The sequence below is a fragment of the Xyrauchen texanus genome, chromosome 1 (assembly GCF_025860055.1).
Source record: "Xyrauchen texanus isolate HMW12.3.18 chromosome 1, RBS_HiC_50CHRs, whole genome shotgun sequence".
NCBI lineage: Eukaryota > Metazoa > Chordata > Actinopteri > Cypriniformes > Catostomidae > Xyrauchen > Xyrauchen texanus.
Genome location: NC_068276.1, coordinates 23,802,072 through 23,818,681, shown reverse-complemented (window position 1 = coordinate 23,818,681; position 16,610 = coordinate 23,802,072). Strand labels below are relative to the sequence as shown.

The window sequence follows — 16,610 nt, the reverse complement described above, 5'->3', positions numbered from 1 at the left end:
TTTCAGCACCATTTTCTTGGAACAAGTTTGCAATTTCATTGCAGTTTTTCAACACTTTTTTTAATCCTCTGAAATAATTTACAATCACTTTCTAATCATCAAAATATATCAATTCAATTTATTAAATGTCTAATCGTCTTTGATAAATTGTGAAAGATGCCAGAAAGATATGTTAAAGTTGCACTTAATGGACTTAAGGTTGGTTCAAAGGTCTCGTTAATTTACAAACGTTTTTTCGAACTACTAAATTAACAATGGTTTTGGGAAATGCGCCTTAGTGATTAAGTACCGCTTAAGTGTTACTGACATTCTACTTTGTGCTTTGGGAAACCTAACCCAGGTCTCTTTTGTCAATGGTACTTACCTGGTTAAATATAGTTTAAATAAAAGACCACTGAATTTAACTTTGATTTATTCTCAGAAAGGCAAATTCAACAACTGCTTTTTAGAAATGAGTAGTTTGAGAATATTTTGATTGTAGTGGTGTTTTTTGGTGTTGTTGATTTTCAAATGTTCATATTTGTAAGTAATTTGTAAATCTCTGTATCATAAATTAACTACAAATTAGATACTTGCAAGATCATGTGCTGATTTTTCGTAGAATTGTGTGACTGCGTGGAAGTCAGACAAATTTCACAACTGCTTTTTTTAAATTAGTAGTTTGAATATAATTTGACATGCCACAAAAACCGTCTTCCTGTCAGGCATGTTTTTACACCCTTCCCCCTCTATAACACATCCGTTTGACCTTACACGAAGTGTTTGCTAAGCACAACTTGAATCGTAATACTAAATTAAAGAGGTTATCATTGTACTTTGTTTAAATTTGGTTTTATGCCAAATATTTGCTGGCTTGAAAACATAATTTTCATTGCATAAATGATTGTGGTTAAATAAAAGTGCATTTACAGTTTTAACTTGTTTTACAGGTAGGGTTTGGGGTTTGAGTCAGGAACTAAAAACAAAAAGGTTTTCCATTTCGATTAGTTCTTGGCAAAAGCTGTAATTTTTAGTTCCGGTTCAGAAGTTCCGGATCTTCTTTTCCAAATGGTAACCGGTGAGAACAAAATAAAAGAAATGTTTAAAAAGTTATATTTTAAGTGACAGTACTCTGCGCTGAGGGGTGGGTGATATACCTGTTTCAGAGTTGCACAATCTCACAAGCGAAACAAGCAACCTGGTCTGGAAAAACAAGCCCAAAATAAACCACTTGCCTCACCAAAATAAGTGAAAATAGGCAATTATATTCTTTCCTGTGTGGTGAATTTTCAGAATAAAAATCATAACAAGCATAGCATACAGTAGCCTATATAAGCGATCGTCTTTTAAATCAATCAATCAAAAGCATAAAACTCTCTCTCCTGCATACACACTGTGTGCACCAAACGTCTCCTTTTGCATGCCGAATGATTTGTGTTTTTTAGCATTGGTTTTAAACTAGCTGTGTCCTTCAGAACCAAAGTGCATGCTTATGTTCTTTTGAAAGGAAAGAAGCCCAATTTTGTGATTTCTTTGATAAACCTTTTTGTCTTTGGTTTCATGAAAAAATAATCAGAACAAAATTAACTGGCTATTAACAGCATTTAAACTAGCTCCGGAACAATTGAAAAGGATTTTGTTCCCGTTTTTAGTTGCGTTCTGCAAAAAATGTAATTCATTTGCGTTTTATGATTTTGTTCCTTGAACTGTTTTTAGTCCCTGGTTTGGGATATACTATATGTGTTTCCTGCATAAAGGTGCTAGTATATTCTGGAAAATATTTTCTAAGTACTGTGTTTTCACCAAATTTGTTATGGTGGTGGTATTACTGTATTCTCGTAAGTAGTTCCTTCAAGATGTGCAACCCACTCAAGTTATACATCCTTTCTGTCTGACAATATGTGCTACCCATTTGTCGAACCCATTCAGAAGGTGGTCAATTCTGCTAATTGATTGTGCACCAATGTTGTAGTGACAGGCAATTTGGACAGCTTAAACTACACATAGGTCAGATTTACGGGTTATATTCTTTGACTTGTACTGCTGCCTTCAATAGCATCCTGCTTGTTTTAAATGTCAGGTTGCTTTATCAGCTGCATTTATATCTTGCACTTTAGTGTCATTAAACTATGTCGTGCCAAAACGAAATCTAAATCTAAAACCTTAATTACTAATGTTGTGTATTGTCAATATTCAATATTGCTGTTGATTTGTTCCCAACAAACCAAGTCACCAAGTCACATGCTGAACTGTCCAGTGAATGATTGAGCTAAACTTGAAAACACTTTTCATGAACTATAACAATTTAAATATTATAGGTGGAAGCGTTCATGAAATCAAAACTTTCTGATTATATATATATATATATATATATATATATATATATATATATATATATATGATATAAGACATAAGACTAAAGTCATTGATCTGCATTAATTGATCACTATATGGTCGCTATAACTTGTTTTAGCATATCATCATTTTCAGCTTTTTTTTTAAGAATATTCACATGTTATTTTTGTGCATATGTCTATTAACTGAATTGTATTTTCCTGACTTGTCCAACTGTCATCTAAACTTTTGAAGAAATAGGAAAATTATTCTGCATAGATTGAGCACCATCTGGTGGTTAGTTTCAAACATTTCCGTAAGTATAAAGACTATAACGTTCTGAACACATTCAATTAGTTATAAAGCATTCATTCATTCATTCATTCATTCATTCATTCATTCTGTCTTTTTTTTTTTCTCTCTCTGAGCTAAGCTGCTGAGGAGTCTAAGATGGCCATTGCGGATTTGCACCTCCCTGTCTATTCTTCTGTTGACTGCGGGGTCATTATGACCGGACAACAGCAGAAAAAGAGATCTTGGCGTGCTTCAGTGGAGTGTGCCCGTCCCGTAGGTGAAAAGAACAATGGTGAAGGGGGTAGAGGGGATGGGGTCGTGCGTAATGGAGGAAGGGGTGGGAAACCAGGAGATAATGGCAGTTCTCCCACTGTGAAAACACTTTAAAACTAAGATTTCTTTGCTATTGTTGCTTGTTACCATCCTCCAACCATTACCGTCCTCCGTCTTTGTTAAGGGGGGCGGATAGCCGATTCTTGTTTTTCTGTTTGCATATTAAGAATATCTTTGCACAAGACAAATTAAATGTTCAAAATTCTCCAATAATAGGTCTGCATGCCAGGATAAGGGACAGAAGAAAGTTGGCACACCGTGGACGCAATTAAACAATTATGATCAACCGTTCATTCTTTCATCCATCCACAGGTGCATCTATGATTGTGAAAAAACGTCACCTAAAATTGTTCCTAAATAAGTTAAGATCAACTTTCAATAGGAAGCTTGTAGGTTAATCTCTTTTATCAGCTGAGACAAATCCGTATAACCACTCCTGACAGTGGGTCATTTGTGAAATCAAACTTTTTGAACCATGTGCTTCATCTCTGAGTCCACCGGAGACTCCAGCTCTATGGATCGTGGGATTCACGCTATTTAATGGGCCGAACCCGAGACTGTGGGAAATTGTGCAGCAAAAAGCACCCACGTTTTGTCATGGTAATTTCAGTGGGTGGAGGTTTGAGGGGGAGCAAGAGTAGCTACATGTTAAAGGAGGCTAAGTGAGTCTGTTTAGTTTTTTCTTCCATCATATCAAGGCAACGCCACCGCAACCTACATTTTCAGACTGAGTCGTGGGAAGGCAGTTGCGCGGTCGAAAAAGTTTTAAACTTAAGAAGTTTTATTTGGTGCAGAAAAATGACGGCCTCCAATCTCGGCAACGGTCCGGATAAGAGTTTCAACGCAAAAGAAGAGCGAAAGGTAGTGTGCATTGACAACGTCGTCATTTTGTGTTGAATATTTTTGATGGGAGAAAACTGTATCAATTTAGATTCAGCTGGGATAAAGGCACCCGGGATACAAGACACGTTTGAGCAACAAAAACTTCCTCAGCACTTTCCTAAACACCTGTTTGACACTATGCACCGCAACATTTTTCTGATTCATGAGATCACTGGTAACTTGATCATCTAACATTTAATTGTTTTTAAAATGTTGCACATTTTTGTAGCTAATGAAAATCCCTAAAGTTACCACATTTATTTTGAGATAAAATACTTATTTGTCATTTTAAGTTTTGCTCAAGTTGATTAAATCAAAAGTTTTTCTATCCAGTAAAACAGGAAAAAAGAAAAAAATATAATAAAAAAAAAAAAAGAAAAAACTGTCCAATAAGTGAAAGGCTAAAGGCCCTATTAAACACATTGTTCTTCCCAACTAGAGAGAATAGATTTGTTATGAATAATTTTCAAATGAAGCCACATTGACTGAGCTCATCACAATGCAGATTAATTAGTTATAGAATACATTAGATGGTATGAAATGACAATTTTGATGGAAATGGTGCATCTTTCTCTGAAGTGGCCAATTTGAATAATAATGAGCTTAATTTGTTACTCAAAAAAGCATCTTGATATTTAAAAAGAATTTGCATTAGTTTACAAATATTGCCCTAAAACTATTGCTATTTTCTCTATGCTTTTTATTACTATAACTCCCTGAGGTCCTTTTACCCCAAGAGTGGATACTTGATACACTTTGTGACCAGAAATAATTTACTCATTGAGGATGTATGATGAATAGTTCACTTTTCGGCACCTTACAAAAGGGCAGGTTTATCATATACTTAATTTACCTCTTATGGATGTCTTATGAATATATATTATTGAGTACACAATCAAAACTGGCATGCTATTTCTTTTTTTTTTTTTAGCTGCGCAAGCCCTTGATAGAGAAGAGACGCAGAGAGCGGATAAACTCAAGTCTTGAGCAACTAAAGGGAATTATGGTGGATGCCTACAATTTGGATGTAAGTGACAACCCACATAAACAACAATCATATATTTACATTATCATTTTGCACCAATATGGACTAATATTGGTTTTGTACATATGTATATTGACTGATTTTTTTTTTCCTGACTCGTTCCACAGCAATCTAAATTGGAGAAGGCTGATGTTCTTGAGATAACAGTTCAGCACATGGAGCAACTTCAAAGAGGCCATGGACAAGGTTAGGCTTTCTGTGTTAAATCTAGTTTAGTCAAGTTTCTAGGTCCATAAAATGACCTTTTTAAAAATGTATTAATTCACAATCAGTGGTGGCGGGTAAGTCACTTTAAAAAAAAGTAATTCACTACAAATGACTAATTATTTCAACAACAACAAAAAAAAATTTATCAGATAATTTTACTGATTACTTTATGGGAAAGTAATCACATTAATAATTACTTACATGAAGTTACTTTGCATAACTCTGATGTTTTTATTTTTCTGCTTCACAAATTCAATATAATTGCTTTCACAACTGATATTATGAAAAAAAAAGAATAATAATAAACTTGATAGTTGCCCAATTGCTGACACTCAGTCTATATAATGAATAGGGTACAACAGGGCTAAAGGCACCCCTTCAGGAAATTAAGCTTTTTCTGTTCACAAAATGTATCAAGGTAAAAAAAAAAAAAAAAAATTTTTATTGAATATAGATGGAGCAACATAGTTTGTGTTAAAAGAAATAATAACAGAAGGTTGTTTCGATTAAAATTCAGTAAAAAAAAAAAAAGGTGGTAATGGAGCCTTTTACCCCACACATTGGGGGTTTAAAGTGAAATCATGTAGATGATGATGTGTTATGTTGTCATTGTGGGTTGACTTGTGACAGTTTCACGCACTGATACCAGTTTTGCGTGAGTGTGTCTCCACCATATTTGGTTAGGGTTATGTTTAGCGCCATGATGCCAAGTGCTTCACTTCCACTTGAGGGGGCATAGGGTTCATTTGGGGGCACACCCCATTACCCTGTTTTAAGTGTTAATATTATTTTGGCAATGAGAAACCCAAGTAATGTACTTAAAACTACGTGTACTGAACTAACTTAATTGAAAGTCAGTAACTGTACTCTGTCTACAAAAATGTAAAAATGTTCTTTAGGGTTTAGAAGTAGTTAAATTACAGTAACTAATTACTTTGTAATCGGATTACACCCAACATTGCTCTGTATTATTTGAAACATATAGATGGACAGTGCCCATTGCCTACTTTTCTCTGAGGTGAAATTCAGGATTGACCAAATTTTTACATGTGGTCAGAAAATCAGACCCCTAGATATTCATGTATCATTTTGCTTTGATTTTCAGGTGGTAGTCAAGGACCAGGCACTGGGTTTGAGTCACGACAAAGATACAGTAGCGGTTATATTCAGTGCATGCACGAGGTACATAATCTGCTCCTGAGCTGCCCTGGGATGGACAAGTCTCTGGGCGCACGTCTGCTAAACCATTTACTGAAATCTCTGCCTCATATTAGTACTGAGGCCAGTGGCACATGTTCTGTTGGCACCTCCAGTCCTCTTCCGATATCCCCTACCCATTCCCCTCTAAGCCTGCCCTCCTTACAGTCCCACCCTCTCCACCTGCACACCCCTCCCTCCTCTCCCTGCAGTTCCTCTCACTCTCCTAGTGTCCCACTCAGTAGAGAGCGAAGTTGCACCATACCCCAAGAACAGCCCTCTCCACCCAGGTCTCCTTCCCCTCTGCCTCTGGCACAATCAGCCCTCCCCCCTTTCTTTCCTGGGGGTGATCCCTCCATGTGGAGGCCCTGGTGAATGAATCCAGCCCAGCCCCCATTAGGCCTGCCCTCCCATCCCTAATTGTTTCCATTACATTTGATCTTTGGGAGGTTGGAGGGCTTTCCACTCAAAGGGGTCTGAGTACATTATATTGGGTTATACAGTCTCCTGGGGTTTAGTGGTATCATTTGAAACACTGTAGAGCATGTTTGGTTGATTATGCTATGTGCATGTGGTATGAACACAAATGTGTGATGACACCAAAGTTGCCCTTTTTGACTGATGATTGGAAATTGAATGTTAGCCTGCATCTAGTGGAATTGCTGCCTTGATCACTTTTAGAAATGTCATGACTTCATGTTTATATTGGGCAATTTTAGATGACCTTAGAAAGGTGGCTTTGTTTGTGTTGAGTCTTTTTTTTTTCTGTGCATTTTTTTGTATTGGTTTTTATATATTATTTTAACTAGTTGGGTTGTGGAAATAGTATATTTTGTAGATGTAGTAAAGGGGCTCTGTTGAAATATTATGCAAGTTTCTCAACCTTAAATATAAATCTCTGTAATCTGTAATGGTGGCTCAGAATGGGTATAATAGGGGAGATGAACATTTGTGAAAAGTACTCTATCCTTGTATATTACAAGAAAAGGTGAGTCAGACTAGTACCTCATATTGAAGCAGTTAAAACTGAATGTGATAATGGTGATGTTGGAAAAAATAAATAAACGAATATGACATTGATATGTTTAAACTTTTTCAGTTTCTTAAATCACAGATCTTTCTATTTAACTGATTTAAACAATATCTAGCCAATAATATTTTTGACATACACATTTTTGTTTCCATAAATTGATGGATTTTTATGGGACAGATGAAAAATAACATCTACAAATTATTTTACATCATACACATCAACATAAAAATGATAAATTATAATTTGTACCATTGACAAACATTAAGCCAAATTTTACTTATAACCTTAAAAAGATTTGTCAAATTTTTGTAATTTTCTTTACCATGGCTTTTCCCACCAGTGGTCATGAAATTAACTCTTCCACACATCCTGATGTAAATCATTTAAAACCTCAAAAAGTGATTTGTTTTACTTTTCAAAGATTTACATGCATTTAGATACAATAGTGGTCAAGCTTAACTGTCCCATTTTACAATATCTCTTAATTGAACATGAAAATGCCACTAGATAGCGATAATGAAAACACAAGACTGCACTGCCCTGAGAAATTTAATGATGTTACGCATTTTAAATGGTACCAGTAAATTAGCTTTGGCAGCCATAACATATTTTAAGGTACGTATGGAAGCCCACAAGTGCCATTTACAAAACAAAGAAGGAATAAATTATCAATCTATAAATGGACAAATAGACAAATTTAAACATGAATAAATAAACCAAATCATAAATGGACAAATAAATATGTGTTCATTTAATGTGTTAAATGTTTTTATTTAATTATTTTTTTTAAATGTACTTATATTTAGCGACAAAACAGCACATTAAGTAATTTTTAAATGCACCTTTTAAATTGCTTTTTAAAAAGCATTTGGCAATTGCTTTTCTTCATCCAGTTTCTTTTCTTTTTTTTCAATTAACATTTTTTATTGGCTAATAAACATATAACAAAGAAAAAACACAACATAAATACATTGAGTCAACATTTAACATTTATCCCCCCCATTACCCCTCCCCAATCACCAACCCTACCCTGACCCCCAATGAACACCCCTGTGATCCCAAATAGAATACACACACACACAAAAAAATAAAAATAAATACCACCACCCCCCAAATGTAATAATCATATATAATTACAACTAAATCTCTCTCTCCACAGCCCCTCCCCGTGTCCCCCCAAAACAGCAAATACCTTCCTATCAAACTAATCTTTAACCCCCAGCCCTCTGCTCAACATCCCCTCTGCTCAACATCTCCTAAAAGCCGCTATACTCCCCATATCCGCACACCACTCTGGAAATGAGGGAGCCCCATCTGACTTCTATCCCCTTAAAATAATCTGCCTGCCAATCATAATAGTAGTCAGGACCCAATTTTTTGTGTGTTTCTCTCCCAAATGTATGACTGCCCCATCGCCCAGAATATAGAGTCTGAGGCTAAATGAAATTTGAATACCCAAAATATCACATATGAAACTCTGAACCTTAAATCAAAACTTTTGTATCTTAACACACCCCCAAAAAAACATGGGTTGTGTCTCCATCTTCTGAGTAGCATCACCAGCAGGTGGGTGTGTATTTAAGACCAAGCCTATACAATCTAGAGGGGGTCCAATAGAATCGATGTAAAATCTTAAAGTGTATAAGGTGCACCTCTGCATCTCTAGATGTAGACTTGACATTTTTTAGAATCCTAGCCCACACTCCCTCCTCTAATACCAAGTTTAAATCTCTCTCCCATAATCTCTTGTGAGAAGTTGAAGCTCCGTCCCCCAGACTCTGAATTAGCAGGGTGTAATACACTGATGCATCATGACCTTTTCCAAAAGCAGTAATCACCACTCCCAGAGTAACTGCTGCTTATGGGGTGTGTGCGCTAATCCCAAAAACAATACAGAGCAGGTGGCGCAGCTGTAAATACCTATAGAATTGAGATCTGGAAATCCTAAAATGTTGAATCGAATTTTCAAAATATCTCAATACTCCACATTCATATAGGTCACTGAGTGTAGTAACCCCCTCACAATCCAGTCAGACCAGCAGAAAGGGGACTTATTAATAAAAATTTAGGGTTCAGCCATTTGCTTGAGGCAACATTTAAAGAAATGTCTGAATTAAACACTCTGGGCTCTCTGAGGTGGAAGCGACCAATGTGCCAAATGTCTGAGACCGTATGCATAATAATAAAGCTAAATCTTGGGTAGACCTAGCCCACCTTTGTCAATCGGCCTATGCAACTTACTGAAATGTAATCTGGGATGTTTACCATTCCAAACCACTGGGTGGAATCAGCACAAAAAGATACTAAAAAGGTGCCCAGCTTCCTTGGACAATCAAGTATATGTTCAGTGAGTCAGGCCCACTAGGCAGCAAGATGAAATTCACCAAATGGCTTACTCACTCCATTGTCTTTATGTAGGACAATGCTTGCTGTGGGCATGTAAATTCTCTATGGCCGTCTTTAGTATCTATTCTCAGTTTGGCCGTAAACATCAGAGCAAAAGCGACCTTCCATTGATGTAAGAGATTCTTGCATTACCAGAATCGTTCACATTTCTTTCTTGTCGAATTCACAAAGTCTGGGTGCAAGAAAATGCTGTGGTTCTTCCAAGAAAGCTTTCCTTTACTCCTCGTGTAACAGGAGATCTTTATCGGAAGATCTCAGAAATTTGGCAGAATTGCTCGGGGCCTCTGAATCCGGATCTCCGAGCCGGAACCCCATGCACTCACTCAATTTCCAGCTTATGGCCTGTTATGTCGAGCAGACTTGGAAAAAGCTCATCCAAGAAATTTACCATATCTCAGCCTTCCTCATGCTCAAGAATTCCAAGAATTCGGACATTGTTTCGTCAATAATGATTCTCCAAATCCTTTAGTTTTTCCCAAACACATTGCAAATCCACCTTGGTCTCTAGCGGGTTAGCACCTAATTCCCTCTCCGATAACTCCAGATAATTGATCCGTTTCTGGACATCCCCCATTCTTGTAACCAAGATCGACATCGACCGCAACCAGGAAATAAACACAAACTAAAAGGCATCTTGAAAAAGACGTTTTCCTTTTGCGCCACTCTTTTAGAGAAAACAAAACTAATTTTGTGTGTTATATATATATATATATATATATATATATATATAGATATATATAAATATATATACACAGATATATATAAATATATATACACACAGATATATATAAATCGTCTAGGTTACGTATGTAACCTCCGTTCCCGATGGAGGGAACGAGGCGTTGTGTCAGAGAAGCGACACTAGGGGTCTCTCTTGGCGCCGATATTCACCTCTGGACTATGAAAAAAGGCCAATGAGAGTTGGCAACCAGTATTTGCATGTCCCGCCCCCGGACATACGGGTATTTAAGCGGCGCAAATATGGGAGTTCATTCAGGAATTTTCTGAGGAGCCGGAAATGGTCCGGCCACAACAGTGGCTCGGCTCATCGACGTGGCAGGGGAGACACAACGTCTCGTTCCCTCCATCGGGGAACGGAGGTTACATACGTAACCTAGACGTTCCCCTTCTGTCACTCTCTCCACGTTGTGTCAGAGAAGCGACACTAGGGGTCCACTTATAAAAGCGCCATGTGCTGAGCCGTGTACGTGAACTGCTGATACAGGAGCGAGCAGGTATCCTTACGTGCAGGACGACCAACTGTATCAGGCTGCACGTACCCTTCCCCAATGCCCCATTTAAGCCATCAGGATTCCTTATCGTTACCCTGAAGGGGAACAAGGTGCTGGTCGCCAACCTGGGAACGGGCCAAGCCTGGCGGGCCTCTTTTCTCTCTATGTTTCTCGCATAGAGCAACTTAGGCAGGGGCCCTTACACGCGTTGAGGGAAGGGGTCTTAGCCCTTATCCAGGGCGGAGAAGACCCTCGCGGAGGCCACGCCTACCCGAGAGGGAGGCAAGTTTAAGTGGCAAAACCATCAGAGGCCTGCTTAGGGCCTCTGTGGAAAAGTCGGTCTTGAGTGGTGGATCCAGCCTATAGAGGGGAACATACAGCACGGCAGCCGAGGCAGCCATGACTGCCTAAGGGAACACAGGAGTCAGCTAGCCAGAGGGACAGAACCAGTGGTGTTACACACAGGGGAGTCCGAAGGAGGCCTTACCTGTGGAGCACCTATACCAGTACAGGGTAGCTTACGGTACCGCAGTGGCTTGGGTCAGCGAGTTCCTCCGCTGAACTGCGACCCACGAGGGCTAGGGAGGAATCGACCAGTGTCCCAAACCTGAGATCTCCTGGGAATGAAGAGCACTGTTTCCCCTGGTTAGGGGAAGGAGCTAGGTGCAAGCGATTCACCTGGTCAGATCGTGGGCGTGCCACCGAGTTCTACGGGCTCGGTACCTGAGAGAACACGGGGCGATACTGACTCAACTTCGGAGATTGTAGAATCTTGCTAAAAGTGTTAGGTGTTGCCCAGCCTGCTGCTCTACAAATGTCTGCTAGGGCAGTGCCCCTAGCCAGTGCCCATGAGGGCCTAACACTCCTGGTGGAGTGAGCTCGGACCCGCAAGGGGGACACGGCCTGGGTGTGATAAGCCAGGGAAATGGCGTCGACAACCCAGTGGGCGAGTCTCTGCTTGGAGACAGCATTCCCTTTCTGCTGTCCCCCAAAGCAGGCGAAGAGCTGCTCAGAGCGTCTGGTGCTCTGTGTGCGGTCCAGATAAATACGTAAAGCACGTACTGGACACAGCAGTGAAAGGGCTGGGTCTGCCTCCTCCCGGGGCAGCACTTGCAGGTTCACTACCTGATCCCTGAAGAGCGTGGTAGGAACCTTGGGCACATAGCCCGGTCGCGGTCTTAGGATCACGAAAGTATCTGCGGACCGAACTCCAGGCAAGCGTCGCTAACAGAGAACGCATGCAGGTCCCGACCCTCTTGATGGAAGCGAGCGCGATCAGCAGGGCAGTCTTGAGAGAGGGGCCCTGAGTCCAGCTGAGTCAAGCGGCTCGAAGGGGGTCTCTGGAGGCCCGTGAGGGCGACCGAGAGATCCCAGGAGGGGAACAGGTTAGGCGGGAGGAGTTATCCTCCGGGCACCTTTTAGGAACCTGGCGATTAAGTCGTGCTTACCAAGAGACTTGCCGTCTACCGTGTACGTGGTGGGCGCGATAGCGGCGACATACACCTTGAGGGTGGAGGGGACAGCCTCCTCTCCAGCCTCTCCTGAAGAAACACGAGCACTGACCTAACTGCGCACTTCTGCGGGTCTTCAGCTCGGGAAGAACACCAGTCCGTGAACAGGCGCCACTTTAGAGTGTAGAGATGCCTGGTAGAGGGGCTCTGGCTTGATTGATTGTATCTATGGCCGGTCGGTGGTAGGCGGCTAGATCTTCCGCATCCGTCCAAGGGCCAGGCGTGGAGGTTCCAGAGGTCTGGGTGCGGGTGCCAGAGCGTGCCCGTCCCTGAGAAGAAGGTCCTTCCTCAGGGGAATCCGCCAGGGAGGGGCTGTCAGTGAGGGCGTGAGGTCCGAAAACCAAGTCGGGTAGGCCAGTAAGGGGCTACCAGAATGACTTGCTCCTCGTCCTCCCTGACCTTGCATAGCACCTGTGCAAGAAGGCTCACTGGGGAAATGCGTGCTTGCGCAGCCCGCGCAGGCCAGCTGTGTGCCAGCGCATCTGCCCGAGGGGAGCCTCTGTCGGGCATACCAGAGCGGGCAGTGGGAGGTTTCTTGGGAGGCAAACAGGTCTACCTGAGCCTTGCCGAACCGGTCCCAAATCAGCTGGACCGACTGGGGGTGGAGCCTCCACTCTCCGCCGGGCAAGCTTTGTCTTGACAGCGCGTCCGCTATCACATTGAGGTTGCGGGGATGTGAGTGGCGCGCAGTGACTTGAGTCGCTGCTGACTCCAAAGGAGGAGGCGGCGGGCGAGCTGTGACATGTGGAGGGGCGTACTCTGCCTTGGCAGTTTATGTAGGCTACGACCGTGGTGCTGTCTGTCCTGACTAGGGCGTGTTTGTTCGAATTAATGGGAGAAACTTCTTCAGGGCCAGAAAAACAGCCAGCAGCTCTAGGCAGTTGATGTGCCAGCGCAGCGGGCCTTGGTTCCACCGGCCTGCGACTCGCGCCCGTTGCATACGGCGCCCAACCCAATTTGGAGGCGTCGGTTGTGACCAGAACGCGTCGGGACACCTGCTGCAAGGGTACTCCTGCCCTTAGGAAGCAGAGGTCTGTCCAGGGTTTGAAGGTTTGGCGGCAGGCAGAGGTAACTTTTATGTTGTGCGTGCGCGGCGCCATGCTCGATCTCGGGACTCGAGTCCGGAGCCAGTGCTGAAGTGGTCTCATATGCATCAACCCCAGCGGCTGCCGCCGCGGAGGATGCCATATGCCCCAGGAGCTGTTGGAAGCGTTTTAAGCGGGACCATGGCGCCTGGCTTGAAGAAGCGAGGCATTTCAGCACTGACTGAGCACGCTCGTTGGAGAGACGTGCTGTCATTGGGACTGAGTCTAACTCCAGACCGAGAAAAGAGATGCTCTGGACCGGGGAGAGCTTGCTCTTTTCCCAGTTGACCTGAAACCCCAAGCGGCTGAGGTGGCTGAGCACCTGGTCTCTGTGTGTGCATAGTAACTCTCGGGAGTGGGCCAGTATGAGCCAGTCGTCGAGGTAATTGAGTATGCGTATGCCGGCTTCTCGGGCGGAGCAAGAGCTGCCTCTGCGACTTTCGTGAAGGCGAGGGACAGAGACAGGCGAAGGGGAGGACTTTGTACTGATACGCCTGGCCGTCGAGCGCGAACCTTAGGAAGGGGCGGTGTCGAGGCGAATTGAGGCATGGAAGTACGCGTCCTTCAGGTCTACCGCTGCGAACCAATCTAGATGCGGACGCCAGATAGAATTTGTTTCTGGGTGAGCATTTTGAGCGGGAGTTTGGACAAGGTCCGATTGAAAACTTCGCAGGTCCAAGATCGGTCGTAAGCCGCCGCCTTTCTTGGGTACAACAGTAAGGGCTGTAGAAACCCTTCTTCATTTCGGTTGGAGGGACAGGCTCTACGTCCTTTAATAGAAGGCGATTTCTTCGTGCAGGGAGAGGGCATGTTGGCCGTGTACTGTGGAAAAATGTACGCCCACGAAGGGGCGGAGACCTGGCAAACTGAATTGCGTAACCGAGTCGAATGGTCGGTGCAGCCAGCGTGGCGGGTTGGGCAGTGAAAGCCACGCCTCTAAACTCCGTGCTAGGGGCACCAAGGGGACGGGTTTTTGGGCGTACCCGGCGGGGCTTTGCAGTGGTCGCGGAACAGGTAACGCGGCGTCGGGAGGCAGCGTGGCGTCCGAGGCTCTGGTGCTGAGAATGAACTCAAAGCACTTACCTTGCTCCGCGCACCCGGCAGGCGGGTTCAGTGACTGAGGAGGAGGTCTGATGTTGGCGTCCTCTGGACTCGTCTGAACCGGCCGGCCGGGGAACAGTCGTGGCACTGAAGGCGGGGACACAGCGTCCGTGGAGCGGGACTGTTGAGGCCTGAAAGCAGAGTGACGTCAGAAGCGGCATTTGCGGGCCATGTGCCCCAGAGACAAAGGAAATAGCTCTTTTATTGAGAATTTGGATACCGCAGCCCGTGTTAGGGGTGCGGCAAATGAAAAACAAAGAATTCTCCTCCCGGCCCTCCACCGGGGGCGGAGCGGTCTTACCACCTCGGAGCTAACGTCTTGGGCTCTGGGTGCATTGTCTCAGGAGCGCCTGGGAGCCTTCTGGGTCCTCGAGGGGGTCCGTGAGACAGGGGGCGTGCGCTTCCCGCAGTTTGCTCGACGCTGGGGCTGAGAGCTGGGCCCGGGTTGAGGCGGAGCAGGGGCTTGCCTTCTGGCCGCGGCAGGACGCCCTCGGCGAGCAGACGGGGCATGGGCCGTGGCGGCAGGCTTGCGGCGAGGCATGATGTGAGAGATGGCCTCCGTCTGCTTCTTCACGATGGAGAACTGCTGGGCAAAGTCCTCGACGGTGTCGCAGAAGAGGCCGAACTGGGAGACAGGGGCGTTGAGGAAGCGAGTCTTGTCAGCTTCATGCATCTCGACCATGTTCAGCCACAGTTGACGTTCCTGGACCACTAGCGTGGCCATCGCCTGCCCGAGTGCTTGCGCTGTGACCTTCGTCGCTCTCAGGGCAAGGTCGGTCGCTGAGCGCAGTTCCTGCAGCGTGTCGGGATCAGGCTGTAGGCCTTCGCTGTCAGCGAGGAGGTTGCTCTACAGGTCCGGGAAGGGAGTACGGGGCGACCTCGCCAGGTGGTAGGGGTACCGGGGCATAGATGGATCGCAACCGCTCTATCCACCTGGGGAATTGCCTCGTACCCATGGCGCGCTCCGCCATCGAGGGTGGCGAGGGCGGACGAGCCTGTGGCGATGTGACGAGTGGAGAGGGGTGCTCTCCACGAAGATGTCAGCTCGTCATGCACTTCCGGGAAAAACGGGACCGGGGGGGCGAGGCTGCGAGCGGCGCCCAGACCCCAGGAACCAGTCGTCGAGCCGTGATGGTTGTGGGGAGGATGGAGGGTTCCAGTCCAAACCCACGCTGTCGGCTGCCCGGGAAAGCATGTTCGGTCATCTGTGCGTCGGCCTCAGCCTGGGCGTGCAGGCCCAAGCGGCAGCCCAGGGAGTCCTCAGCATCAGATAACCCGCCCTCCGATGCCGCGGCGAGCTCATCGGCTTCCATCGCGAGAGGGTCGGCCGACTGGCTGTGAGGCAAGTCACCGCTACCTCGAGCACGGACGGGAATCAACGAGCGTGTCGGGGCGCGGGTGGTCCAAGGGGGCGTACCCGGCGGAGCTGCACCCCCTGCCATCCCCAAATCGCCTCCATCGCCAGCCGCATCGTCCTCAATCCCGTGGGAAGAAGGAGCGACACGGGGGGGGCGGCTGGAGTGGCTTGCTCACGGTTGTAAGCAAGCCGCGACCACAACGGCGGGGCCGGGTCGTGATTATACATACCCGGTCCCTTATCAGGCTAATTAAGCCTCTGAGAGGGATAAAGGCCGATTGTGGATGGTGGTGCGACGAGAGAGAGATCGTTTATGGACATGTCTATCGTGTGTGTGTTTGTCTTTTGTTTAAGTTAATCATTAAAATATTGTTTATATCGCCAGGCCGGTTCTCGCCTCCTCCTTTCCATTGAACTGTTTACAAAGACATTTATTTATTTATTTTTAATTCTTCAGAGTAGCCACCCATTGCCTTGATTACAGCACTGGTACAACTCATCTCAAACCATCTCAAATTAGGTCTGAGGTCTGGTGATTGTAGAGGACAGGTCATCTAATGCAGCCTTCCTTCACTCTCCTCATGCTCAATTAACCTTTACATAGCCTAGAGGTG

At 44.5% G+C, this 16,610-nt stretch overlaps 1 protein-coding gene across 1 annotated transcript; it reads left to right on the top strand.

The window, feature by feature from the left end:
* The first annotated feature begins 3,645 nt into the window (after window positions 1-3,645).
* On the top strand, window positions 3,646-6,995 carry her8a (hairy-related 8a). Its single transcript, XM_052137574.1, has 4 exons — window positions 3,646-3,801; window positions 4,754-4,849; window positions 4,975-5,053; window positions 6,180-6,995. The coding sequence occupies exons 1-4, from the start codon at window positions 3,739-3,741 to the stop codon at window positions 6,644-6,646; spliced, it is 705 nt and encodes a 234-aa protein (XP_051993534.1). The 5' UTR covers window positions 3,646-3,738; the 3' UTR covers window positions 6,647-6,995.
* Window positions 6,996-16,610: the final 9,615 nt, after the last annotated feature.